The 26,529-nt window shown below is 45.8% G+C and overlaps 1 protein-coding gene across 9 annotated transcripts in view; it reads right to left on the reverse strand.

Annotated features, from left to right (window-relative positions):
- The window catches only part of PTPRM (protein tyrosine phosphatase receptor type M), a 635,772-nt gene extending 610,944 nt beyond the window's left edge, over positions 1–24,828 (reverse strand). For all 9 annotated transcript variants that reach the window (XM_020878055.2, XM_020878053.2, XM_020878052.2 and 6 more), the window contains exon 1: positions 23,971–24,828. In XM_020878055.2, the coding sequence (XP_020733714.2) occupies positions 23,971–24,043 (73 nt within the window). In that variant the 5' untranslated portion in view covers positions 24,044–24,828. The remainder of the gene's footprint in view (positions 1–23,970) is intronic.
- Positions 24,829–26,529: the final 1,701 nt, after the last annotated feature.

Here is a 26,529-nt window from a genome sequence, read left to right on the forward strand (position 1 = left end):
ACTGGGGACGGACATGCACACACTGCTATATTTAAAATGAATAACCAACAAAGACCTCCTGTATAACACAGGGAATTCTGCTCAATGCTGTATGGCAACCTGGATGGGAGGGGAGTTTAGGGGAGGATAAATACATGTATGCGTATGGCTCGAGTCCCTTTGTTATGTACCTGAAACTACCACAACATTGTTAATCAGCTATACTCCAATGCAAAATTTTAAAAAGCCATATATTTCAGTTCATTGAGGCTTTAGTTTTCAAAATAGACATGGTCCAGCTCTATTTTCTGAAACTGATTCTTTTTAAGCACAGAATACATGTAGCCTGGTATCTAAATATAAACACAGGCAACCAGAAAACCTAAGACTCTTGAAAGTTTGTTAGTTCTTATTCCTTTTCCCCAAATAAAGTAAACCCTAACAGGTCTAAATAAAAAGAACAAACTGGCTCTGGTGTTCAACTCTGTCTCTCTCTCATTAGTGGTGTTTAAACATACAGCAAGGAGGCTATTTCATGTGCCTTGGAATCCTGCTGAGCTTACAGCAGTGGGGTTTTCCTTCTGTGCTGTTTTATTTTTGGGGGGAGACCCACTTGTTAGCCCGGTTCTCTCTCCCTCTCCCCTTCCCTCCCTCCCTCCGACCACTGGCATGCTGCTTCCCCAAGTTCTCTGATCTAATTCCGCACAAATGCTTAATAAGGTTGTAGAGATTTAATACAATTAGGAGTGTTGCTCACAAATTAACCAATCCATTAACACTCCAGCAAAGAAACAATTCCAGAGGAGAAGCCAGCCAAGTGTGGATTAGGAGACAGCTGGCTACGGGAACGATCTGTTTTAAAAATCACACTGCAGTACATCCTCACACCTACCTCTATACAGTGTGTGCTGAGTACCTTTTAGAGCAAAGGAGGGTGGAGGTAGGTGGTGTCCTCTGAGAATTTTCCCTGTTTGGTTCCTCTCTGCCAGTTCATACTTACCAAATCATCATACTTCTTTACTGAGTTCATTACTTATGGCATCAACTCTTACCTAACGACTATTTCCAATAACTTTCTCCCAGTACAAGAGGATATATAAATACATCGAAGGAAATAAAGGAAACAAAGAAGGGTTAAAAGAAAGCAAAAATACCTAAACCCACTATCCAGAAAGAACCACTATTAACATCTTGGCTTGTATTTCTTACATTTTCATAGTTTTTTTTTTTTAATAAAAATTTTGAAAAATAAAAAAATTTAAATACATAAATACTTTGTTTTCTTTTTTAAATACACAAATACTTTGAATCATTTGATAACATCAGCATTATCCTATAGACATGATTTTGTCACTACCTGCAATACAGGAGAACTGACTTCGATCCCTGAGTTGGGAAGATCCCCTGGAGAAGGGAATGACAGCCCACTCCAGTATTCTTGCCTGGAGAATTCCACCGACAGAGGACCCTGGCAGGCTGCAGTGCACGGAGTTGCAGACAATAGGACATGACTAAGTGACTAACACTTTCTGATTTTGCCACTAGTTTTTAATCTCATATATCCATACTGTGGTCATGTAATGTCTTTAGACATTCTTTTCTATCATTGCTCCTAGTGGCTATCTGACATCCTATCACAGGAAGAGATCATGACTGAATCGTTATTGTTGGATATTTCAGCAGTTCCTAACTTTTCATGACTCTAAATAATGCTTTTACAAATCTGCTTTCAGGGGATTCTCCATATATTGCTACTCATGCCCTTAGGATGGATTTTTTTTTTCATATTTTAATTATGTCCCCTCTTTTTGCATCCCAATGCATCATCTTTCCACACTTCAAGGGTGCACATTCTAGAGACCTGAGCTTTAGAGGAGCATCACCCTGCAAACAACCCGGGCCCATGGATTGACCTCAGATAGCCCACCATTCTACCGCGCTTTCCAGTCCCACTCAAAGGACATTATAAATACCGACTCAATGGACATGAATCCAAGCAAACTCCGGGAGATAATGAAGGACAGGGGAGCCTAATATGCTGCAGTCGATAGGGTCACAAAGAGTCAGACACAACTTAGTGACTGAACGACAACATGAGAAAATCACTGAAAAAATGACTGGCTGCTGCTGTTCTATTTTCTGAAAGCAATTCAACGGGAAATTTGCCTTCCTCTTAGTAAAGGGATAATATGCTTATCATTTTCCCAAGTAGCAGGTTCACAAAAGCTTTGCTGCCTGGCTTTAGAACTCAGCGAGACCAGACCCCTGCTTCCTCTAGGACCTGAACAAACCATTTAACCTGCGCTTCAAGGTCTGAGTAGTAAGACAATTCCCGCCCATGTCCCACTAAAGAAACATCAGAAAGACCACACAAAGTGGAAAGGAAATCTCAAATAAACACAGCGCCTTGGAGACACGCAGGCTGTCAGAAGGATGGCTACAGACTCCCCCGGGGCGTGTTATTCCCTCAAAGTTGTGAGAATTCAACTGGAAATTGCCAATCATTCGAAGATTAAGTTACACAATAGGAAACTAATGTTTTTGCAAGATTCTTTCAGGTCAAATCACGAGTTGACTGTTTGGTTTTCGCGTATAATTATTCATGACTCAGAAGCTCAAGTCCTAACATCTGAATTATTTTTAAGTCATAATGACCTCTTTGCATCTCAAGAGGGGGAGCTGAAGCAGAGAGACATAAAATATTTGTCAAGTCACAGACTCAGTCAAGACCAGGATGGAGTTACTGTAAACCCAAGCTCACCAGCCACATTTCTACCTCTTCCTGTTGGGGGAGGGAGGGAAAGACAGGCTGAGCAAAGAGGACTTTTAGGTCAGTGATGCTGTAACTGCAAGAAGCATGTCACCACACATTTGTCCAAACCCACAGGACACACAACACCAATAGGGAGTCCTCGTGTAAACTACGGACTTTGGGTGATAGTGATCTATTTGTGCAAAAGCATCCACTGTAACAAAAGTACCATTGGGTGGGAGCTGGGGGAGGGCCACGCATGTGCAAGGACAGAAACAGAGGACAAATCTCTGTACCTGCCTCTTCGTGTTGCTGTGAACTTAAAACTGCTCTAAAACATTGTCTTTTTGATTGGGAAATGCGTATCAATACTATGCATAAACTAGATAACTAATGAGACCCTACCCTATAGCACAGGGAACTCTGCCCAGTGCTCTGTGGTGTTCCAAACAGGGAGGAAATCCAAAAAAGAGGGGAACAGATGCAAACATATAGCAGATTTGGGCTTCCCTTGGTGGCGCTGTGGTAAAGAATCTGCCTGCCAAGCAGGAGACATGGGTTCGATCACTGGGTCAGGAAGATCCCCTTGGACGACGCAATGGCAACCCACTCCAGTATTCTTGCCTGGAGAATTCCATGGACAGAGGTGCCTGGTGGGCTACAGTTCATGCGGTCGCAAAGAGCGGGACATGACTTAGCGACTCAACAACAACATAGCTGATTCACTCTGCTTGTATAGCAGAAATGAATACAACAATATTCAATTCAACAATTTGCTTTGTAAAGCGAACTATACACCAATAAAAATTAATTAAAAAAAATGAAAACTAAAAAGTTGTCTTTTTTTTTTTTAAATTAATATCTCTATCTAGAAAGATAAAGGCTACAGAAGCCCAGCCACGGGGCCTGGCCCCATCATTTGTTCGGTCTCGGGGTCAGAATCCCGACAGTCACTGGGCAGGGACCCCACCCCTCCACCCCACCCCCTGCCAGCTAAGGCCACAGAACATTAAGGGGTGCAGAGCACTGATGGGGAAAGGGCACCGACAGCCATTCGGCATCAGGGAGGTCCTCCTGCCTGCCTGCCCTTTCTCCAGCTGTCACACCTTACCAATGGAAGGAGCATCTTTCTAGTATAAAGATATCCACACTTCAAAGAAACAATGTGAGCTGTGACTGTCAGGGAAAAGAAGCCTTCTTTTAATGATGAATCAAACCCCAGCCACTCTCTGCAGTGCTCCACGACTTCCCCTGTTGTATTCACATTTCATTTAAAAGTAAAACAATGTACTAGAGGTAGAGTAGTTTAGCCTTTGTAGCATGTTATAAAATCAGATATATTATAAATTTTTAATGACCACGCAACTTCCTTCCCTTGACCATAGAGAACTCACTTTAGAGCCAAAACTTGGTGAAATTTAAATTAAAAAAAAAAAACTATACCAGTAAATAATAATGCAAAAAATACTTTTAAATGTACTTAAATGTAATGATTCTTTTTTAGCAAATATAGTCACACTCAAGCATGACATTAGCTGGAAATAAAACAATCACCAAACAAGTAAAAGTGTGGACATTTCTGACACTGATTCTTTTCAATATAATTTTAACGCTTTCTAAATTTTTCAAATTATACAGGAAAAATTTACAAATAAAAATCCATCAGATTTAGTTTAGAGTTTATTTGTGTTACATAGTAAAACAGTTAATATCCATTTTATCAAACATTTCTTCATAAAGCAATGTTTCCAATAAAAGTCAATCCCAACAAAATATTTAATATTTTCTCTTAACAAACACATGTATTGTTTTAGTTTGCTGCTGCATCAGTTTCAAGTAGCATATACTTCTCTCTTTTACATCCACAGGAAAATCTGAAATTTTCAGAAATTGATGTAGTTATTTTTGAAAGTATGTCCACAGTTCTTTATTCCCAGAGGTAAAACACCAGAGTTCAATATACAAATTCACACACATTTACCAGAAAAATAGCATGCTTTTCTAAACTTAATCCTCTATTTATAATACCTCATAATTTGGGGTGCCTATTATATTACATTCCTATAAATTAATGAAAAGCAGTATAGATTTGCCATGGTTTTATAACTTGTAACAAAATATAATTAATTGTATAAATCTACAGAACTTTAAACTTGACTAAACTGCTTTTTGCAATCTGTCATATCATTTCTTTGAACTGTTTTTCAATCTTTTCTACAAAATGCAAATTAACACACTTGAAATTAAAAATGGTTAGACCTCTTCTGATAGAAAGTAAGGCTGATTTGAATGACAGCTTTGATGAAGACTGCTGTGCAAAATGGAATCATATGACAGATATTTTTCACTCACTAATTAGGTTAAATTTTTAAGGTGTGACCAAAAAAAACTGTGTATATGTGTGTGTTATTTACATATATATGTGTATATTTAAAGCATGCATGGACTAAAGTATATTAAATGAATATTATTTCCTTTCAGAACAACTTCTGAGTATTTCTCTAATTTTGCTTAAACAAGGTACCTTTAAAAAACAACAGGTGTGATCCACTCAGTTTACTTCCCAGCAAATGGGAAGGTGCAGGACTGGACAACAAATCCTTTAGAGACTAGCTGGTTTTCTAATTTTTTGCTCTGAACCATTTTGGGAATGAAAGTAATCAAGCTGTCAACTTAATAATACAGGTCAGTAAGCATAATTTCTGTTGCTAAAAATTAAAATAGAATTAAATTAAAATACAGAGAATTAAGCTTTCAATCTTATACATATTTTTTGTTGCAGAGAACCCTGGTAAGTCATCACTAAAAGACTCTCAAGTTCAAACATTTTAATAACAGGATAATATTCTATGGAAAAATAAAATGTAAATAACCAGCTCAGAAAGAAAAAGCAGGCAGGTCAAATTTCTCTCTATTAAAGAAAAGCATGTTCATGGAATTTTAAATGGCCAATGGACAATATCAAATCCCTTTGGTATTTATATTCTGTCTCTGATGGATGCCTTTATAAGATTTTTGTAAAAGTCAGTAATTACCACAGGTGATAAATTCCCTTCTTCTTGACTACATGAACATATGATGCAATTTTTTTTTCAGATGTGAATTTATCAACATACAAGGAAGTGTCTGATTATTTTTAATTCTTTGAACACATGAGCTCCACAGATCTTGGAACTTACTGGCACTGGCTCTGGGTTCAGAGAAAACACTTCCCTAAAATAAGATTTTATAAAGCAAGAGCTAATGGCAATCCACACCCCAGTATTCTTGCCTGGAAAATTCCATATACAGAGGAGCCTGGCGGGATACAGACTCTGGACTTGCAAAGAGTCAGATGCGACTGAGTACAACAACAGCGACAAGTCCTTGTTTTGTTTCTGACTTTTACCAGTTGTGCCAGTTATGTGACAACGGGGTCTCCAGAACGAAGCCCGCCCAGCGACTGTTTGGAAAGTCCTGCTGAGAGCTGGCGTTCTCCTCCGGTCCTTCATCCTGTCATTCAGGGACCACTGCCCTGTCCACCCGAAGCATCCACCCACCCTCCTGGATTCCCAACCGACCAATCAAAGGGACACAAAGAGATCCAGAGGTTCAAGACAGAAGCAGGTTACAACCTCAGTGTGCTGGGAGTGACTGCCTCCAAAATGAAGAAGTGAGGCTCTGTGTCTTGGTGGTTTCAGACTCAGGCTGTTCAAGGTCAAACTCCAGCTTTACCCTTGCAACTTGGGCCACTTTGCTTAGTCTCTGAGCTTATTCCCCAGCCTATAAAATGGGGGTCACTCATGTGCTTATCAGCATTAAATCAGGTGATACATAGAAAAAGCACTTAGCATAATGCCTAGACACTTTAAGTATTCAATAAGCATTAGTTGTCCCTTTGTGGTAGTATAATCTTTTTACCTTTAAGTACTGCTGTGCTGATTAGAAATAAAGCCGATAAATGCACCCACAAGTGCCTGACAGGCAAGGCAGTGGTTATGCTTTCACACTCACCGTTGGGACCAACAACTCTCTGTCCTATCTTCACCCTTCAGAGGAAAACCAGGAAGCCAAGCAGCCTGACCTCCTTAGGAAAATGGCCCAGAAGATAAAAGAAGATGGCCCACCTTCTTTTAAAACCCACCCATTATAGGAGATGGAGATGGAGGGGGACAGAGGAAAAGGAAGAAAAGAAACTGCAGGGCCGTGCCACCAAGTATGGGAATAAACAAGAACTTGTTCTTATTTGCAAAGCAGAAACAGAGTCACAGGCATAGAGAACAAACATACGGACACCAAGCGGGGAGAGAGGGTGGGATGAATCAGGAGACTGCAGTTGACATATATACAGCACTCTGTATAAAACAGCTAACTAATGCAAACTGCTGCATACCACAGGGAGCTCTACTCAACGCTCTGTGCTGACCTAAACGGGAAGGAAATACACAAAAGAGGGAATATATGAATACAAATAGCTGATTCACTTTGCTGTACAGTGGAAACTAACACAGCAATGTAACGCAACTATGCATGCACTCAGTCATGTCCGACTTTGCAACCGCAAGGACTGTAGCCCACCAGGCTCCTCTGTCCATGGGATTCTCCAGGCAAGAATGCTGGAATGAGTTGCCATGCCCTCCTCCAGGGGATTGTTCTGACCCAGGGATTGAACCCAGGTCTCCTGAATTGCAGACAGATTCTTTACTATCTGAGCCACCAGGGAAACCCCAATGCACAGTTTATTTCAACATAATTCTCCCCCATAATATTGCAAAAAAAAAAAAAAAAGTGATTCAAATAAGCAAACTACCTCACCCTTGTAAACTTCATATACCAAATGGTCCTTTGCAGTGATGACTCATTGGAGAATGTTCAACACTTCGAATACAGATTTATGTGCTCTCTGTGCCTCTGTCCAATCTTAAAAGCAAATGCAATTTGTTCTAAAGGTGACCAACATCAACGTCCAAAGGCCCGTTCACCTGCACCTGGGGTGAAAGGTCTGAAATCCTCACTGACCTTCGTGGCATTTGACAAGAGCTTTGCAAAGGACTTTATACTTTTCACCTCTATCTGATCCCCAAATGCTAAACATAGGTTATTACAACAATACAGCTCTTTCTAGAGGATTTGAAACCACAGAGATGAAAGCATTCACCCCTCCTCTGCTTGTGAAAAGTACAGACCATGTCTCTAATCCATTCATTTCATACAAGTTACTAAGAAGGGCTCTCCAGGTGGGACTAGTGATAAAGAATCCACCTGCCAATGTAGGAGACATAAGAAACGTGGATTCAGTCACTGGGTCAGGAAGACCCCCTGGGCGAGGGCATGGCAACCCACTCCAGTATTCTTGCCTGGAGAATCCCATGGACAGAGGAGCCTGGCGGGCTACAGTCCATGGGGTTACAAAGAGTCGGACATGACTGAAGCAACTTAACATGCATGCACTAAAAAACTGGGTACTTTTCCTTCTAATTTACTATTTTAGAGGCTATAAACTAGCAGGCTATAAACTACTGTGCACTGCTGGGTTACACCAACTTTACAATCGCTTTTAACACCAAAATGACAAACTGTACCAAATACTTGCCATTTAGTTGCTAAGTTATGTCTGACTCTTTGCAACCCCGTGGACTGTAGCTCACCAGGCTCTTCTGTCCATGGAATTCTCAAGGCAAGAATACGAGAATGGGTTGTCATTCCCTTCTCTAGGGGATCTTCCCAACCCAGGGATTGAACCTGCATCTCCTGCACTAGCAGGCAGATTCTTTATCACTGAGCCACCAGGGAAGCCCATCAAATACTTCAGCACACTTCAAAATGACGACTTGTGCTTTGGGCCCCAGAGGCTCTGGATGGATGGAGTCCTCTGGGTCCACAAAGAACTGTACCCACTGTCTGTGCCACATCCTGAAATGTTGGGGCCTCAACTCCAAAAACCTCCATCAAGTGACAGCACTATCATCTCACCCACAGGATAGCTTTGGGAGGTAACTAACACATAAAGGACCAACAGTGTGTGGTACGTGATATTTCTGTTTACTTTTCCCTTCCTCCTGGGAAGCCAGAGGACAGAGAAATAAGCTAATAAATCAGATCAGAAATGGAAGAAAACCTGGGGTTTGCAGAACCACACCCCTTGGGGTTTTCGGACATAAAGGAAGCATAACATAAAGTTAGCACTCAAGGAAGGCTCAAGGTCATCCCATGGTCACAGGCCTCTAAGAACAGGGCTACTGGTCTCACACACCAAGCACTGTGTTGTCCACAGGATGACCAAGGGTGACACAGCACTGCTCTCCACAGATGAAGAAACCAGTCTTGGAGAGGCCAGGGGACTGTCCCAGGGGATGAATGACACAGCCAGGGTGGAGGTATAAGCAGCCTATCAGTCCCTCCAGAATACACCCAGGGACACAGTCGTTTGTAAGTTTCTTTGCAGACCATCCATTATCACAGGCGATCTCTGAGGCCAACCTCTGAACCACAGCATCCCAGAATGACCCTCTTTACAGATAAGGAACTGAGTTCAACAAGTTCAAAGGCTTCCTCTCGGAGGATGGCCAGTGGCTGGAGGGCCCTTGAATGCATGTCTTGCAATCCTATATTTCCTTTTTTCATGCGCCAGTGATTTCTCAACTGTGCTCTGCAAAGAAGCATCTCAGGACACAGGCCCCAGGGTCTGACAGAGCCCTGTCCTTGCGTCCACATCTACCCTTTGCAACGTGGCCTGGCCGCCCTACACATCAAGGGGGAGGTGTGTTTCCCCACCCTGGATTCCAGGCTAGCCATGTGACTGTGATGAGAGGATGAGGCAGGAGTGACGATGTGCCCTCCCCAAGAGTAAGCCAAGGGGCCTTGGCACCCTCTGCTCTCTCTCTCTGGAAACCCTGCCCACAGAGGACCCCAGGGAGGGGAGCCCAGCCATCCCAGCCAAGGCCAAACCTAGACCAGCCTGCAGCCAGCCAACCCTAGAGTGTCAATAGAGGCCAGCCAAGGTCAGCTGGTAGAGACACAGAGAGAAAGCATACAATCCCAGTTCAGACCAGCAGGCACGCTCCCCATCCACAGAACACAAAAAACAGTAGATGACTGTGGTTTGCACCAGTGGTCCCCAACCTATCTGGGAGCAGGGACCAGCTAGGTAGAAGACAATTTTTCCACGGACCTGGTGGACAGGACACCTGGGGGCATCCAGTACTTTGGCCACCTGATGAGAAGAGCCGACTCATTGGAAAAGCCCCCGATGCTGGTAAAGATTGAGGGCAGGAGGAGAAGGGGGCAACAGAGGACAAGATGGTTGGATGGCATCACCAACTCAATGGAATGAGTCTGAGCAAGCTCTGGGAGATTCTAAAGGACAGGGAAGCCTGGCGTGCTGCAGTCTGTGGGGTGGAAAAGAGTTACACACGACTGAGCAACTGAAAAACAATGGCGGGGGGGGAGAGTGAGTCATGGTTTCAGGATGATTTAAGCACATTACATTTATTGTGTACTTTATTTCTATTATTATTATTATATCAGCACTACCTCATATCATCAGGCATTAGATCACTGAAGTTGGGGTCCCCTGGTTTCTGCCATCAGCTTTGGGGGCATCCATTTCTGGGTAGTAGTTCATCACACACTTATTTCCCCAATTTGAAGGGTCAATTTTCAAATCTGCCCACAACAAACTTTGTTAACCAAGAGATATTTATGCTTTTCTACCTATGTAAGATTTTACTTAACTGAAAAACATGGTGCTTTGAAAAGTAAGTTGAGAAACTACTGAACTCAGCTCTAATATCCTCCCTGCCTCCTCCCACACCCATGTTCTTCGCTGTTAGTGAGCTGAGACTGTTCCCCGTGTCACTAGGATATAAAGAAATGCACACACAAAAGCTGCCTTAGGAATACTGACTCAGATGCTAAGACTTGGAACTCATTTATTTTCTGCTATCACCACCCAGTCCCAAGAGAGTCAATAAATTTATCATGATACATAAAACACAGCAAGATAAATCAGAGTAAGGTGAGACAAGTGCATTTCAGGTGGCCCCAGTGGTAAGGAACCCAGGAGACTTAAGAGATAAGTCCAACGCAGGAGACTTAAGAGATATTGGTTCAATCCCTGGGTTGGTAAGATTCCCCTGGAGAAGGGCACAGCAACCCACTCCAGTATTCTTGCCTGGAGAATCCCAAGGACAGAGGAACCTGGAGGGCTAAAATCCATAGGGTCACAAAGGAGTCAGACATGACGGAAGCAACTTAGCACGCATGCACAAGATAAGAGGAGGCTCAGACCCAAGAAAAGGAACCAGAATCCAGTTCTATTGCAGAGATGGTAGCTCTGGGCATTTTTCTGTTTAAGGCCTAGTCAGCAGCTACTCCCTCCAGCTGGTAACAGAACCCATGTCTCCATGGAGCAGCCCGTTTCCACACTCTCACTCCCCCTGGTTCCTGAGGGCTGACCCCACGCTTGGTCCAGTGTGCGGGCCAAACAGGGCACGAGGTTAAAGTGGGAACAGGTGATGTGAGCTAACTCCATGAACCACAGGGCAGGCACGGTCTGTGCTGTTGGGGGAGGGACTTTCTCTTTCCCTGGGGCTTGGGGCCGGAGGGTTCAGTCTGTAACTCCTTAGAAACACCCAGGAAAGATGCTTAGAGAGAATGGCTCAAGCCACCGTGACCAACTGGGCCACCCACAGCCTTCTCTTTACGCGAGCCAACAAATCCTGTTTGATGAAGGCCAGTTTGACTGAGGTTTTCTGTTCAAAAAAATTCTAACTCCTTCAGCCCATACATCTGAATCTGGCGCCCTAACAGCCAACATAGAGAGGAAAACTTGATGAGTTATACAATTCGCTTTGTCCACAAGAAGAAAGTACGTTCATAAAGGAAGTCGCACCTTTTCCTGGAAGTGAGACCCAGAAGGACAGCTCCCCAGAGGGGCATTCTAAAGATTCTGTGCTGTGCTTGTTTAGTCAGCCAGTCGTGTCCAACTCTTTGCGACCCCAAGGACTGTAGCCCATCAGGCTCCTCTTTTCATGGGGATTCTCCAGGCAAGAATACTGGAGTGAGTTGCCATGCCCTCCTCCAAGTCTAAAGACTCTACATCACATAATAAAACACTCAGCATCTTCCTAACAGACCCAACACTCCACCTGAAATGTTTTCGCCTGGAGCACACCTCAGTACAGGTGGACAGCATCGAGGCATAAATCAGGAAAAGGCAACTTGCACCTTTCTGCATGACTGAAGCAGCTTATCACACACACCTCTGTGTGCGCCGGGAGGGGGAGAAGAGAGAAAACAGTGCACATACCCCGTGCTCAGGGGGCCTGGCTTCGTTAGGAACAGAGACAGCTTTACCCACCCCAAGCTCCCAGCAGTGAGCTCAGCTGAGCTTTGATGAGCTTCTGAGCGACGGTAAGTCTGAGAATACCACGCCCTCTCGGCATGGTACACAGGCTTCCCTGACGGCTCAGTGGTAAAGAATCCACCTGCAATGCAGCGGACGCAAGTTCAGTCCCTGCAGCGGAAAGATCCCCTAGAGAAGAAATGGCAACCCACTTCAGTGTTCTTGCCTGGGAAATCTCATGGTCAGAGGAGCCTGGCGGGCTACAGTCCACAGGGTCGTGAAAAGTGGGACACGACTTGGCGACTGAACAACAACAAACAGCATGGTACCCAGCATCCACTGAGTGCCCAGTATAAACCCCTGAAATAAGGCTTACCCATGTTGCCAAGATTTAAACAAAAAATATCAGCCTAAATGGTGTAGCTGCGGCAGACCTGGGTGGCAGCTATGGCTGGCAGCTTCTTCCCCAAGTATCGAGGGGGACAATTTGGGTTTTATCTGTGCACAGTTGAGCAGAGGCAGGAAGGAACAAAAGCTGAACAATCGTAGGAAGCACCTAAAATACCTCCAGCATATATCCCTGCTATACCCACTTTCTTGTAAGAAGCACCTTCCTGCTATAGGAGGCAGCATCTCAGATTGATCCACTGTTCAAGACATTTCTCCCATCCTCCTCTATCAAAAATGACCTACGGATGCGGGTCTCATTCCTTTACACCATGCTACCTGACAAACTCAAGCGAACTCGGGTAACAATCCTCAGGCTCTCTAAGTATTTGGCGAGACCCTATAGATTCTTGAATCAAACATCTTCATTTTACAAGTGAGAGATCTGACATCTAAGGATGTCAACTTAGGGAGGTGACAGCAAGTTGGGGATGTCATACTTAAGATGACTTAATGAGCCACTGCTCCCAGAGATGACATTTCAACAAGCACCTTTCTTCCTTGGTCGAAATGATGAGCTGGTGGAAATTTCAAGTGCTGTAATAGAGGGGGATGCCCATTTTTGAGGCTAAGGAGTCTTTTAGGAACTATTGCAATAAAAATGTCACACTTTTGGTCCCTGCTCAGGGGGCCCCTAAGGCCAATTATTCTCCAGTGTCCATGTTTCAATGAACATCAGACAGAAATAAGTGCTGGAAAATTATCTCCCCAGTATCATTGTGTCTCGTTACTGTCTCTGAATGAGTCATCTCAAATTTTGGCTCGCAGCTGCGAATGTAGAGATCGAAAATGATCTGTGTTCTGATTCTCTGAAATATCTTTATTCTCTTATTATACCCTAAAAATTCCAGACTGATGTCACAATTATTGGAGTTCATCAGATCGAAAGATGGGTTGTTGCTGTGGTTTTAGTCACTAAGTCATGTCTGACTCTTCTCGAACCCCATGGACTGTAGCCCACCAGGTTCCTCTGTCCATGGGATTCTCCAGGCAAGAATACTAGAGTGGGTTGCCATTTCCTTCTCCAGGGAATCTTCCCGACCCAGGGATCAAACTTACATCTGCTATATTGACAGGCAGGTTCTTTACTGCTGAGCCATCAAGGAAGCTCTGAAAGATGACTACAAAGCAGCTTGGTTTCTATAAAATACCAAGTTTCATAATTCATTGTCTCTGCTGACACCAGAAGGCCTATTTCCTAAGAGAAAGAAACTTCGTGTCACGATCCGCAGATGCTTTTTTTTTATTTTTCCCCCCGCAGATGCTTTCTTAACACTAGTCAGAAAAGACGTGATAAATTCTCCAAAGGGCAGGGTCTCTGAGTCCCTGCTAATGTCCTGCCAGTACTCTTTGAACTTTAGCAAGTATGGAGATCTCGGGGTCCAGGGTGTTTCCTTACCAGTTTCGATGGCCCCTTCCTGAGACTGACTCAGTACCTCTGCAGGGCCAGGAATCTGTGTTTTTCTTAAGAAGAGCTTAGGGTGAGTCCAATGCAGGTGTCCAGAACTGCCTTCTGGATCCAAGCAGTGCTGGCTTTTCATGGTGCCAACTCTGAGGGGTCATTTTGTAATTCTCAGGGTTTTTCTTTTAAAATATAATATTGGCCTTATGTTTATAACATACATATTTTTTGAGCGCTTCTACAAACACATCACCCACTGAGCTCCCAGGACACTCAAATACCAAAGTCTTGGACCCAGAGAAGTTTGAACCATATGAAACTGTCAATATGCAAGGCTTTCTGACATAAAAGTAGGGAGCTCATGTGGTTACACCCATGGGAGGTGGGTGCCTCCCAACCTCATAGTGCTGGTCTGCTTGTTTAGTCTTTACCATAATCCTACAAAGTGTTTTTCCAGAAAACAAAACTGAGGCTCAAAAATCAAATATCATGTCCAAGGCCATGCTGCTGTTCCATGGTAGAGAGAAATTTCAAAATCAGGAACACCAGATCTGCTGCGGGGGAGGTCTCTGCCCTCTTTCCTCCCCTCCAGGACCCCATAGCCGACATCAGGCCATTTAATTAACAACACCCTCTACTGGTCTGAGCCCCACTGGGACTGGCCAGACCCCACTCCAAACTTTCCGAGGGTCAGCAACACAGGCCTCTTTGCTAAGAGGCCTCTTTGCTCCTCACAGGGGCTGAAAACAAAAGGGAGGGGCTCTCTAAAAAGCCACCTGAACAGGATGAATCGGTCACTGACAAACAGACAACACGGCAAGGATCCCCGTAACACACACTCGGGCCGTGTGCCAATGGGTGACGATCGGGGAGACATCACACCACGCTCAGATGCCTGGATGCTCAAGTCAAGGAAGTGGAGAACAGAGGTCATGAGACTGCTGTCAAAGCAGCCTCTTTTTACTGCGTTTCCTCATTTGAGAATACGCCAACAGTGAAAGAAGAAGCAAGGAGAGCCTGCAGCTGTACCACAGACGAGCGATGGGAATGCGCGGGCTGAGCTCTGAGCAGGTGTAATCAATTTCATTCTATATCAGAAATAAAGCAGGGGATGTTATCTATTACTCCCTGTCATGGCAGCTTCTTCCTGGTGATACACGGTTCTTTTAATACACAAGAAACTAAAATCAAATCATGCTTATCTACCACACAGTGAATTTCATTTTTTTTCTTAGAGATCAGTATAATACCAAAATTCTACTTTATGGCAGTAACTGATTTATAAATTTTTATTACACATGATAAAAATTATAGGCTCATTTTTACACATTTAATTAACAAAAGGTAACCTTTTTCCTTTAAATTTAGCAACTGAATCTCTATGTGCCTATTAATCTCTAAGGGTATCAAACACTAAACCCACCACCTAAGCCTACTGTTAAGATTATTACAAACGCTTTTAAAAAATCAAACTTCATCGAAAGAAAAAAAATCAGCAGTAAGCAGAAGTAATTTGTGTCTTTTCTTCCCTAAGGGAACTTTATTCAATCATTCACTCATTCAAAAATATTTAAGTTTATTACTATGTGGTTGTTGTTGTTGTACAGTTGCCCATTGGTGTCTGACTCTTTGCAACCCCACGGACTGCAGCACGCCAGGCCTCCCTGTCTCTCACCATCTCCCAGAGTTTGCCCAAGTTCATGTTCATTTCATCGGTGTTGCCATCCAGCCATCTCATCCTCCGTCGCCCTACTCTCCTTCTGCCTTCAGTCTTTCCCAGCATCAGGACCTTTTCCAATGAGTCGGCCGTTCGCATCAGGTGACCCCTTTGTCATGGCAAAGGGGACTGTGTAACTCAGTAATGCTTTGAGCCATGCCGTGTAGGGCCACCCAAGATGGATGGGTCTTAGTGGAGAGTTCTGACAAAACATGATCCACTAGAGAAGGGGATGGCAAACCACCCCAGTATACTTGCCATGAGAACCCCATGTACTGTATAAAAAGAATATGTGATTACTAAATGCTAAACACTGTAACTTGATTCTATACATTATGAATATTTATTTTAAAAGAAATGCTTTAGACAACTTTATATTTGTATCTAGGGAGAATATAACAATGAGCCAACTTCAAACTTGTGTTTATTTAAAACAGCTCAGACTATATCAGAAAGGATATATCAAACAGAAACCCTCAAAATGGACTGTAGGAAAGGTGTGATCCAGCGCCTCCCCATCCCATCCACAGTCAGAAGCCCATGTTAGACCCTTTTGTGATTCCACCACTAGAATCAGGGAGAAGTACCAGGCCTCTGCCTTCCATGGTAACTCAAGCTAAAACATATTCTCACTGTCTGCAATAAATCTGCTTTCTGCATATTGAATAGGAAAGAGATGAAAGGGAATACTCACCCATCTGAAAACAAACGGATGCTCTGTAAGTGTTTCTGTTCTGAGCCCCATAGAAACCACATACTTTGCTTCTGCCTAGGCTGTTGTATTTTCAAATAAATCATTCTGTTAAATGCTCGCCCCTCCTCCAAGGGAGAGTCTAAAAACTCTGTTTTGACAAGCCTCTGACAATTTGACCTTCATTCTCTCTCAGCCGCAGGTCTTGGATTCGTGACCACCACGGTTTCCCTCCCCTGAAGCCTCAGTGTGAAAGTAAGTGACATCCTTCCATCAGATCCTCCACCGTCCCTCTGCCTCCAACTCGGGGCCCAAACCTTTCACATCACAGAGGAAGTTTTTAAGGACTCCGGATTGTTTTCAGTTTTAAGCAGAAAAGGGGACTAATTCAGGTGACACTCCAGTATGCTTGCCTAGGAAATCCCATGGACAGAAGAGCCTGGTGAGCTATAGTCCACAGGGTTGCAGAGTTGGACACGACTGAAGTGACTAAGCATGCAGGTGTCCATGCAAAGTTTAATGACTCCCTGCATTATATACCTGAACTAGCAATGTCGGAAAAGAGGTCTGCAGACGGAAGCAAGGTGCCCACGCTCTTCATACCCATGTCACACATCTGCACGTGGCCACTTTTCTAGTTGATTACCGAAAGACTTGATGGAGAAAGTTCCATAAGTTACCCTGAACTCTTAGGTAGCTGCCAGATAATCTATTTCTCCTAGTCCCACTGCTATACACAGAATAGCGGCCACTTAGGATACAGCCATGGAAAAGGAAATGGTGACCCACTCTAGTATTCTTGTCTGGAAAACCCCAAGAACAGAGGAGCCTCGTGGGCTACAGTCCATGGGGTCGGAAAGAGTCGGACACCACTGAGCACCCACACAGGATACAGCCAAAAAAAAAAAGAGGAAGAAAGGAGAAATAATCGCCACAGAGTCTGAAGTTGTCCTGGGGTCAGTATTGAACTTAAAGTGAGTTACAACTAAAGCAGCAACTTCCACTGAAGAATTTCATTTGATGTAAGCAAGTCATCACAGCAGAGGCAGGCTCCCTCCATACCTTGCCTTCCTTCAGCTCTAGGCGGATGCATCCGGGGAGCCGTGCAGGTGAGGCTGGGTGATACCCCTGCCTACATACCCAGGAGGCAGCTACACCTGCTGATGGGCTGGGGACAGGAGCAGGGAGCTGGAGGCCTGCCTGCCGTGTGGAAAGCACTCTGCCCGCCATGGATTCTCTGAAAGTCTGCTGACAACGTTTCAAGATAAATCTGTTAAATGACATCACAATCCATCTTGTTTACCTGGAGCGTTTAAGGATAGAGAAGCAGGGGTGGTCTTTGGCGGAAAACAGAAAAGCGAGGTGCTATCTTAGGAGACTCATAAGAGAACATTGCTGCTGCTGCTGCTGCTGCTGCTAGGTCGCTTCAGTAGTGTCTGACTCTGTGTAACCCCACAGACGGCAGCCCACCAGGCTCCCCCATCCCTGGGCTTCTCCAGCCAAGAACACTGGAGTGGGTTGCCATTTCCTTCTCCAATGCATGAAAGTGAAAAGTGAAAGTGAAGTTGCTCAGTCGTGCCCAACTCGTAGCGACCCCATGGACTGCAGCCTACCAGGCTCCTCCATCCAAGGGATTTTCCAGGCAAGACTACTGGAGTGGGTTGCCATTGCCTTCTCTGAAGAATACATTATCAGTACTTTAAAAAGATCTATATTAAAAACCTCTTCTCTTCTATTTGGATATGAAGTTCATTTCCAAAGTGTCACATTCCCATATTAAAATTCCAAATTTTGAGCACATTAATTCCTCATTCTTGCCTAAGAAATTCCTTGTTTCTTTCGATTTCAGTAGATTTTGAAACTTCAAATAATTGGACAACTTTCCAAAGTATGGTAACTGTATCTTTCTGATCTTTGCCCATGACCACCCCCAATGCCTACCCCAATCCCCTAAAGGGGCTTTCCCAGCAGTAATGCTCAATATCCACTTTGAATAGAAAGCATCATTTTAATAGGTGCACTGGGCTTTCTGCTTATTAAAACAAGTCAACAAATATCTTCGAAACACAGTGTCAACCCACAGAAATTTCCAGTGGCTAATTTTCAGTGACTGCAAAATTTAATTAAAACTTTACATTGCGGTAAGTAAAATTAGAGGAAACGTTTTTTCATTGTCATTTTACAACTGGCTGGATCCAATATCTTCCACAGATAAGACTACTATTTGAAATGTCATGCTACGAGGCTGAGAGTCACAACACCATCACATCAGCCTGTTTCATAATTTGGGTTGTGTTCACAGTGGGGGTGGGGGTTACTACATGCATGGATGTGAGTTTTAGTTGCATCTACGGTACTTTTGCTCTTGTCAAGGGAGGCTGAAAAGTGCAGGCTGAGAATCCCAAACCTTTCAGAACTCACACTCTGTCCAGCATCCCAAGGGCCTGGAGGGTTAGTTCTAGCATCTACTGCTGTCCCCATGCCTCCAGCCCAACCCTGGACTTTCGGATTTTTATCCCTCTGGGTGGGGCCAGGAGTCTACCTGTCTACCTGTTCTTGAGTGATGCTGAGGCTGTTCATCCAAGGATGACTCTTTTAGAATAAGGTTTCTCAAAAGGTGGCCAGGATCACCTGCAGATGCTTTGGGGGACAAAGCATAGAGACCAAGGTTGGGAAGGACCGCTCCTGGTGACCCTCGAGTACACTTGGTTTTGAACGTATGGGTATAAACACAGCTCAGCGGAAGCACTGGCTCAACACTCCCAGGCCCCACCCCGCCCCCCAGGCCACCTAAAGCCACCCAGGTATAGGACGTCAGCCTGATCTTCTTGCATACTTGATCCTCTTTGGATCCTTAACCTGCACAGGATCCTAACGAGATCTGCACACCTGTGTTCCTACACATGAGCACACACAACCCCCCACCCTCCTCAGCCCGTGTTCTTCTCTTTCCCTCCCCACGTCCCCACCTGTTCATCAGATCCTGACCTTGCCAGCTGGCCCCTGGAAGGCAGGGGGCCACAGGCTATGGAGGTGATGACTAAAACTTTCCTACTTCCCACCTAACACCACCCCTACCTACTGTTTTCCTCTGCTGAGCTCTTTTTCAGAGCAACAGAGTAAAAGCAGTCTTTCTGATAAGACTAAATGCGAAACCACTGCAGTATTTTAGGAACTGGAGAAGCAGCATCCTCTTATCATGGGGGGGTCTATGTTATTGAGCATCTTCCTTAAACTTTTCACTAATGAGCTTGAAAAACATAAGTAATGAAACCTTCTCTCACTTACAAAAGAGGCCTATTAACAGGCTGTAGTCCTAAAGATAAGAAGCAACCTGAGAAAAGTTCGTGGGAAAGTTGGTTTTCAAAGAGAAGACTCCTAGAATTACAAAGCACGGTAGACACTGCCTTAAGAAATGTTATACTGCTGAAAAAGTATGTAAGTACTTATTAAAATGCCTGTCCCCTAACTGAAAACTGTCTTAGGATATTCAGGTTAGACACACTCATTCTAGAAAACTAAACCCAAAACAAAAACTGAGAGAAACACTACTTAACCCAAAACAGTACCTCTACTGAAACAGATACATATAGCCTACCAATTTCTAGAATGTACAACTGTTATGAAACTGAAATTTTTAAATAAAGCTACTGACATCCGTAGAATTGTCAGAAAAATATCTAAATTCAAAAATCAACTTTTCCCAAAACAAAAGGCTGTGTTCCATTCATACAGGGTTTTTTATCATCTGAAGATATAATTCAGATTACTTGCTCATTAGGGAAAGTTCATTTAGAATTACTCAAATTATATACACACTTATCCATATATCAATATATGTAACTAACTTTTCTATTGAAAATCCATGAACCAACCCTTTGAAAACATCAGAGACTAAAACCTGTGATTTTACAGATCAGAACAATTGATTAAGCTCAAGCAATACTTATTTACATCCACATAACACTAAAAATGTAAAGTGATTTCTTGGCATATCTCTTTCATGAGCAGTGATTTAAATTTGCAATCTTTTCATCACATCCATTATCAATCTCATTAAAGCAACATAAAAGCGTAAAACGTCATGACTCTAGTTATCCGAAAAAGAAAAAATAAAACAAACTGCTTAACAAATCTATTCACACTCTCTGTAAAGGGTACTGTAAAATCTTATATTTTGAAATGATTTTCAACTTACAAAAAAGTTGCAAAAACAGTACAAAGATTTCAAGTACATGCTTCTCCCACCTTTCCCTAGTGTGGACATCTGACTTAACTACTCAGAGTAAGATTATTCAAAATGAAGAAACTAAATGTTGGTACAATTCTACTAATTCAATTACAGACTCCATTTAGATTTTGGCTGTTTCCTCCTTAATTGTCCTTAAAAGAGTATTTTAAAGAATATATTTCTTCAGGAGAGTTTCAAACTCACAAAATTATATTAAGATTTAATCTGTTCTAAACAGTGTAGTGGAAATCTCTTTGTATTTCTATTTCTGCAAACCAAGGCTTGCTTACTAGAACTTATCATATCAATCTCATTATTATATAAAACCAAACACTTCCTTGTATAGTATATATCACCACCTGGCTTTTAAGAAAATGGGTCAAAGAAGAATGACTTGCCAGTTACTTGGCTTCTCACTATGAAAATGACAATATTAAGCAGAAGCAAAAATGATTTCACTTTCTACCTCGATTCTTACTTGCATACTTTTTTGCAAAAGTTATTCTAAATGATCATACAGAGCCTAAATAGAAGGCAGAAAGTGAGCCTCCAATATCCTGCTTAACAACTTAGAAATTGTAAAAACGGAAAGTGATGTTTAAAATGAAATGTTTAGAATAAATAAAAGGCCTCCTGAACAAAAAAAAAAAATCTAATTCTTTTCTGTTTTCTTCCAATATGTTTCGTTCCTATATCTAGCATCGAAATTATGTGCAGTACCCTCCAGAAACGATTAACCAGCAATCACATCAATTGTGAATGCATTCCGAAAGAGGGGAAACAGCAAAGTGTCTTGTGTACAAATCTTGGTTACCAAAAAAAAAAAAAAAAAATCCTCCACTGATTACATAAAGCCTCCCGATTCAGTCCATTGGTTGCGCTGAGGCTGAGAAGAATCTGTGATGAAAATGTCAATTTCAAAAGCCGGGACAATGTAAGCCAGTCTAATGTCTGACAGTCCTTCCTCTCCCTCCCTTCTGTGTCAGACAGTTCATGTACAATCTGAATGTCTGCAAAGGATCAGAATTCACATCAGTCAGTCATTTATTCAACAAAGAGTGAGTGTCTGTTAGGTCTAGGGCTCTACGTATGTGTTCTATGGGAACCAAGAAGAAAAAAATAACTGACTTTGCCCTCAAGCCACTTACAATCTACTTCCTCTGTCTCTAAAAGGATCCCCATGTCAGGTGACCAGCAGCCTAATATTTCAATTTCCAGGAGACTCATAAAGAGAAATAAGTGTTGGCATCACTCATAACATCAGAATTAACTTTCTCAACATAAAAAATTTTTCAAAAATAAAAAACTGACTTTTCCAAAGCATTAAGCGCTTCCCACATGTACTACCTAAAACCCAAAGTGGAGAGCAAAAGCATAATACACTGCAATTTATCTGATCCCTGAACACACAAAATTTGCCAACTTCAATTTTTTTTTTTAAATTTCATCATTTCTAAGCATTCTCTGGGATACTGCCCTTCAGTTCCTCCATACTAGGTTAACTCTGGCTTTCCAAATTTAAAAAAAAAAAAAAAATGAAGGCACAGTTCAATTACTGGTAGGATAACAAACATATAGAATGATGTACTTCCTCTAAAAGAAAAATCTGGATAAAATTTAGTAAAAGCAAAGTCTCTTTTGGCTTGACTGTTAATTTACATAGCATTAACAAGGACACAGGTCAGTACTACTTAGGCTGAAGTTCCTTTTAATGATTAGAAATTGATCATTTAAATAAGTTACGTAAATATTTGCTCCCCACCTCCACCCCAATCCCTTACCCACTTCTTGAAAATCCATCCAAACGCTTTCTGACACAGCTTAACTTGAAACAAATCCCAGGCAGGGAGCTATGGATCTTAATAAAGAGAAAACCATCACTGAGGCCCTCATCCTTGGCTTCTAACACTAATGAGTTACAAGGCTCTAAAACTAGCGAGTCTACTCCATAATTCACCAGTAAAAAAGAACGCAGGCCAAAATCGGCATCAATTTTATAGCAGACAGCAGTGGATCGTTTTGTTAAGTCCTCTGGCGCACGTGCAATTACCAGACAGTTAAGGGCATAGTAAACTTCGGGAAAGGGTATTTCTATATTTAAACTGACAGCACACAGCAAGCAGCCAACTCCACGCTCGGCTTCCTTGGAGGCCAACTGTGGTCAAGGGTCTCGGGGCTCAGCAACGCCGGGGCATGGCCTCTGCGCCTGCGTGTCCCCCAGACTCCAGGAAGTAAAGATGTAAGTTTTCACCGGTCGGAAGGCCAGACGGAAAAGTCTCCAACGTTTTAAAATATGTGTTTTACCACCAGTGAAATTCTCCCTCATCAAACTAAAAAAAAAAAAAAAAAAAAAAAACTCAACTTACTCATTCCTCCCGAATAAACACAGAAACCTATTTTGCAGCACAAGTTCAAAGCCAAATAACAGGCTTTTTATTAAAAGGGAAAAAAAGCCCAGTTCCACCATTCTACGTAGATCTTAATGGAACTGACACACACGCGAGAAAGTGTACAAGTGTGCAGGTGTGCAAACGCTGGCTGTCCATCCACGTGTGTGCTCCAGGTAACACCAGGCGGGGTTCGCGCCCCTCCTGACCCCCAACTCCCGGCCACACGTTCTCCCGCAAGGAGCTCTCCGGGCTCCGACTGCAGGCGCGCAGCGGGCTCCTCCCCGCACTCCCTTTCCTGCCCACCCCCGGCCGCGAGCCGCGGGGGCTGCCCCTGGCCGGGGGCTCCGCGGGGCCAAGGGAGAGGAGGAAGAGCCCGTCGGGCCAGAGCCGCGATTGCCGGGACCCGGGGCCCGATCCTCCTGCCGCCGGGCCGCCGATCCTGCTGCCGGAACCTGCGAGGCCGCCGCCTCGGCTCTCCCGTGCAGCCTCCCGAATGCCAGTAGGAGCGGAGGTCACGGCCTCGGCGGGCTGGGCGGAGGCGGGAGGGCAGGGAGCTGGAGATCGCCGCCGCCGGATCCACCGATCGCGCGGGCGCAGCGGGCACGGCGATCCAGCCCGGCAGTCGCTCGTGGCGAGAAGGACCGCGCAGCGCCCACGCCCGGCGGCCGGCGGCTGCAGCTCCCAACTTCAGGCAAAGTTTTCTGCTGTTGCTCTGGGAGCCGACCGGGGACTCCAAGTGGCGCCGTCCGCGCGGACACGCGCCCAGGCCGCGGAGGGGCGGGGGCGGAGATGAGAGCCTGGCTCCCGGGCCAGCCCCCGGGGCTCCTCCGCTCGGCCGGCCCGAGCGCTAGGTGCCCACCCTCCCCACCAGCCCCGATCCCGTGCCGGGGACTGAAAGACGCGGTGCCCATCCCGCCGCGCCCCCTTTCCGGCCTCTCCGTCCGCCGCTCGGGCTCTCCCACCCCAGAGCTGCCAGTGTCCAGAGCCCCCCTCCGGCCCGCGCGCCCCAGGCCCCTGCAGGCGAGGCCCCGCTTACCTGAAAACGAGTCCCCCGCCGCAGTTAGCAAAAGTCCGGTCAAAGTGACCAGGCAAGTCCCAAGTCGGCTCATGGTGCCGAGTGCGCCCCGGGCCGCTCCCCGGCGGCGCTGGGTGGGCGCGAGGGCGGAGGACGGCCGGGAGCTGTGCCTCCAAGGCGGCGAGAAGAGGGTGAACAGCCAAAACCAGAACCAGACGCTCCGAGTGCCAACAGTTGCAGAAGTCCCAACTCCGGCGGCTCCCGGGGCCGGAGGGCGAGGAGCCGGGGTCCCCCAGCCCTGTCGCCGGCCCCGCTCGGAGCTGGCGCGGCTGCGAAAGAGCGCGGAGGGCGCGCCCGCGGAGCCAAAATCCACCCTCCGTGCCGGAGGCTGAGCTGGCTCGGTTCTTCCTGGGCTCGGGACCCGAGCCTCCGGCGCCGCGGTGCCCGGGGCCGGGGCCGGGGCCGGGGGCGAGGCCGCGCGCGTCCTGCCCGCCGCCTCTGCGCGGGCAGCCGAGCCAGCCCCCGGGCGGCGGCGCGCCGATGGCCGAGCCCGCGCCGGCTGCGCGCGGGGCTCCTGCTCCCCGACTGACTGGCGGGGCCCCGCAGGCCGGCTGAAGGGAGCGCCCACGTCACGGCCGCCCGGCCGCCGCGGCCCGCTAGAGGGCGTGATCGCCCGGCCCCGCCGGCCCGCACTCGGCGCTCGGCGGCCGCGGCGCCTCAGGGGGAGCCGGGCAGGGGGCGGTGGCGGGGGCGGCGTCACCGCGCCGGGAGCGGCGGCCGGGCGGTGCCACCCGCTCCCGCCCGCTCCCTCCCGGGCCCCGCTTTCGCGGCCGGCTTCCGGGAGGGTGACCGCTCCGGGGCCGCGCCTGGACCAGAAGTTTGTCCCGGGTCACGGGCCGCCGGGAGTTAGCGAGCGGGGCGGGCGAGACAGCGGCTCCGATCCCGGCGCCGGACGGCAGGGTCGGCGGGTAGGACCGGCGGAGCCGGGAGTCGCGGGGCCGGCGCTCCCCGGCGGCTGCGAGCCGGGCGAGCCGGCAGAGCCGGGGCGCTGCGAAGGGCTGCTGTTTCTCCGCGCCGAGAAGTTGGCGGGCGCCCGGGCGGAGAGCGGCGGCCGGGGCCCCGAGACCCCGCATCGGCCCCGCGGGACACTCGCGCCCGGGAGCCCGGCACCCGCCGAGCCGGACGCGCCCGGCCGCTTCATGGCGCCCCTGCCGACCCGGGGGTTGGGGGTGGGGGACCCGAGCGAGGCGCCGGCCGTGCACAGGAGGCGGCGGTCACACGGAAACGAGGGCTCGGACCTACGGAACCTGTAATTTCTGTATCTGGTGCAAAGTGTTGGGAAACGCGGGAGGAGGAGGCGTGGGGAATGAATCAAATGATGTCTGGAAATATATCACTTACCGTTTGGGGTCTGGAATGCCTATTTCATTTAGTGGATAAAAAAGCTTCTAATGCTTCAGTAAAGAGGTTCACTTTTTAAGACTGCAAAAAAAGGGGGGGTGGGGCGGGGGGAGAACTATTTCTATCTTCCTCAGAAAAGACGGAGGGAGCCAGCATGGAGCGTCTTTAGACGCCAGACCTATATGAACACGATAGAAGGCCTGCGTAGAGGTTCGATTAGAAACCAAGTAACTACCAGTGAGTAGCACTTGTTCCAGCAAGAGGACACACCCCTCACTCAGGTGTACCCGGGGCTACCCCGAGCCCCGTCCTCACAAAGGCCCAAAAGGTGAGTTGATCCCATGCTCACCTTGACTCTGAGGTCTCCAGTGGACCCTAGAATCAATAAACAGGGATATGTCATAGCTGTCACCTGCCCGGGGCCAACTGGACTGGACTTTTGCCTTTTGTGCTCCAGCCAACAGCCCCTCTTTCTTGCGGAATTCCACTTATTATATACTATATAATAATATTATATATTACACAATTCCACTTATTATATTCCACTTATATATCAGAAGTGCTTCTTCAGGGGCTCTGTATTAATCATTTACTTCTTAAGGACATTACATCACCCAACCTCTTTTTGCAAGTCTGTACTTGTTGAGCCTTATCTCGATTGCAAAATAACATTTGAAGTCTGGAGAAGCAGGCAAGTCACATACCTCGGAGGATCAGCAGTGAGGGTCTGTCCCCAGGGCTTTCCCTGGCACCCAGGTCCTGCCTGCAATCTGATGGAGCCCAAATTTGCTCTTTTAAAAAATGGTCATGGTGCTTTCCAATGGAGCTGTTATGTTAATAAATGTGAGATGAACCCAGATAAGGAGGGAGACATCAATCTAGTCATTTTCTTTCCGAGTAATTTCTTTGAGTGAAGATGTTAATATTAGGATAGGATATCATTTGCAGAGTAGTATGTGAATTAGTTTGAAAATCTCTGAAGGCATGTATCTCCCAGGCACTATGCTCTGTGCAGGAGGCTGTCTTAACTCTGGGCTCCCCCAGGAACAGGCCTGAAGGTAAAGATTTAAGTGTAAGTGGCCTTAGGTTCTGTTGAGAAAGTAATCCCAGGAAACAGTACAAGAGGCATAGGAAAGTAAGGCAGAGGGGAAAATCAGCAGAAGTCAATGTAGGGAATGA

Source organism: Odocoileus virginianus, chromosome 22 (assembly GCF_023699985.2).
Source record: "Odocoileus virginianus isolate 20LAN1187 ecotype Illinois chromosome 22, Ovbor_1.2, whole genome shotgun sequence".
Lineage (NCBI taxonomy): Eukaryota > Metazoa > Chordata > Mammalia > Artiodactyla > Cervidae > Odocoileus > Odocoileus virginianus.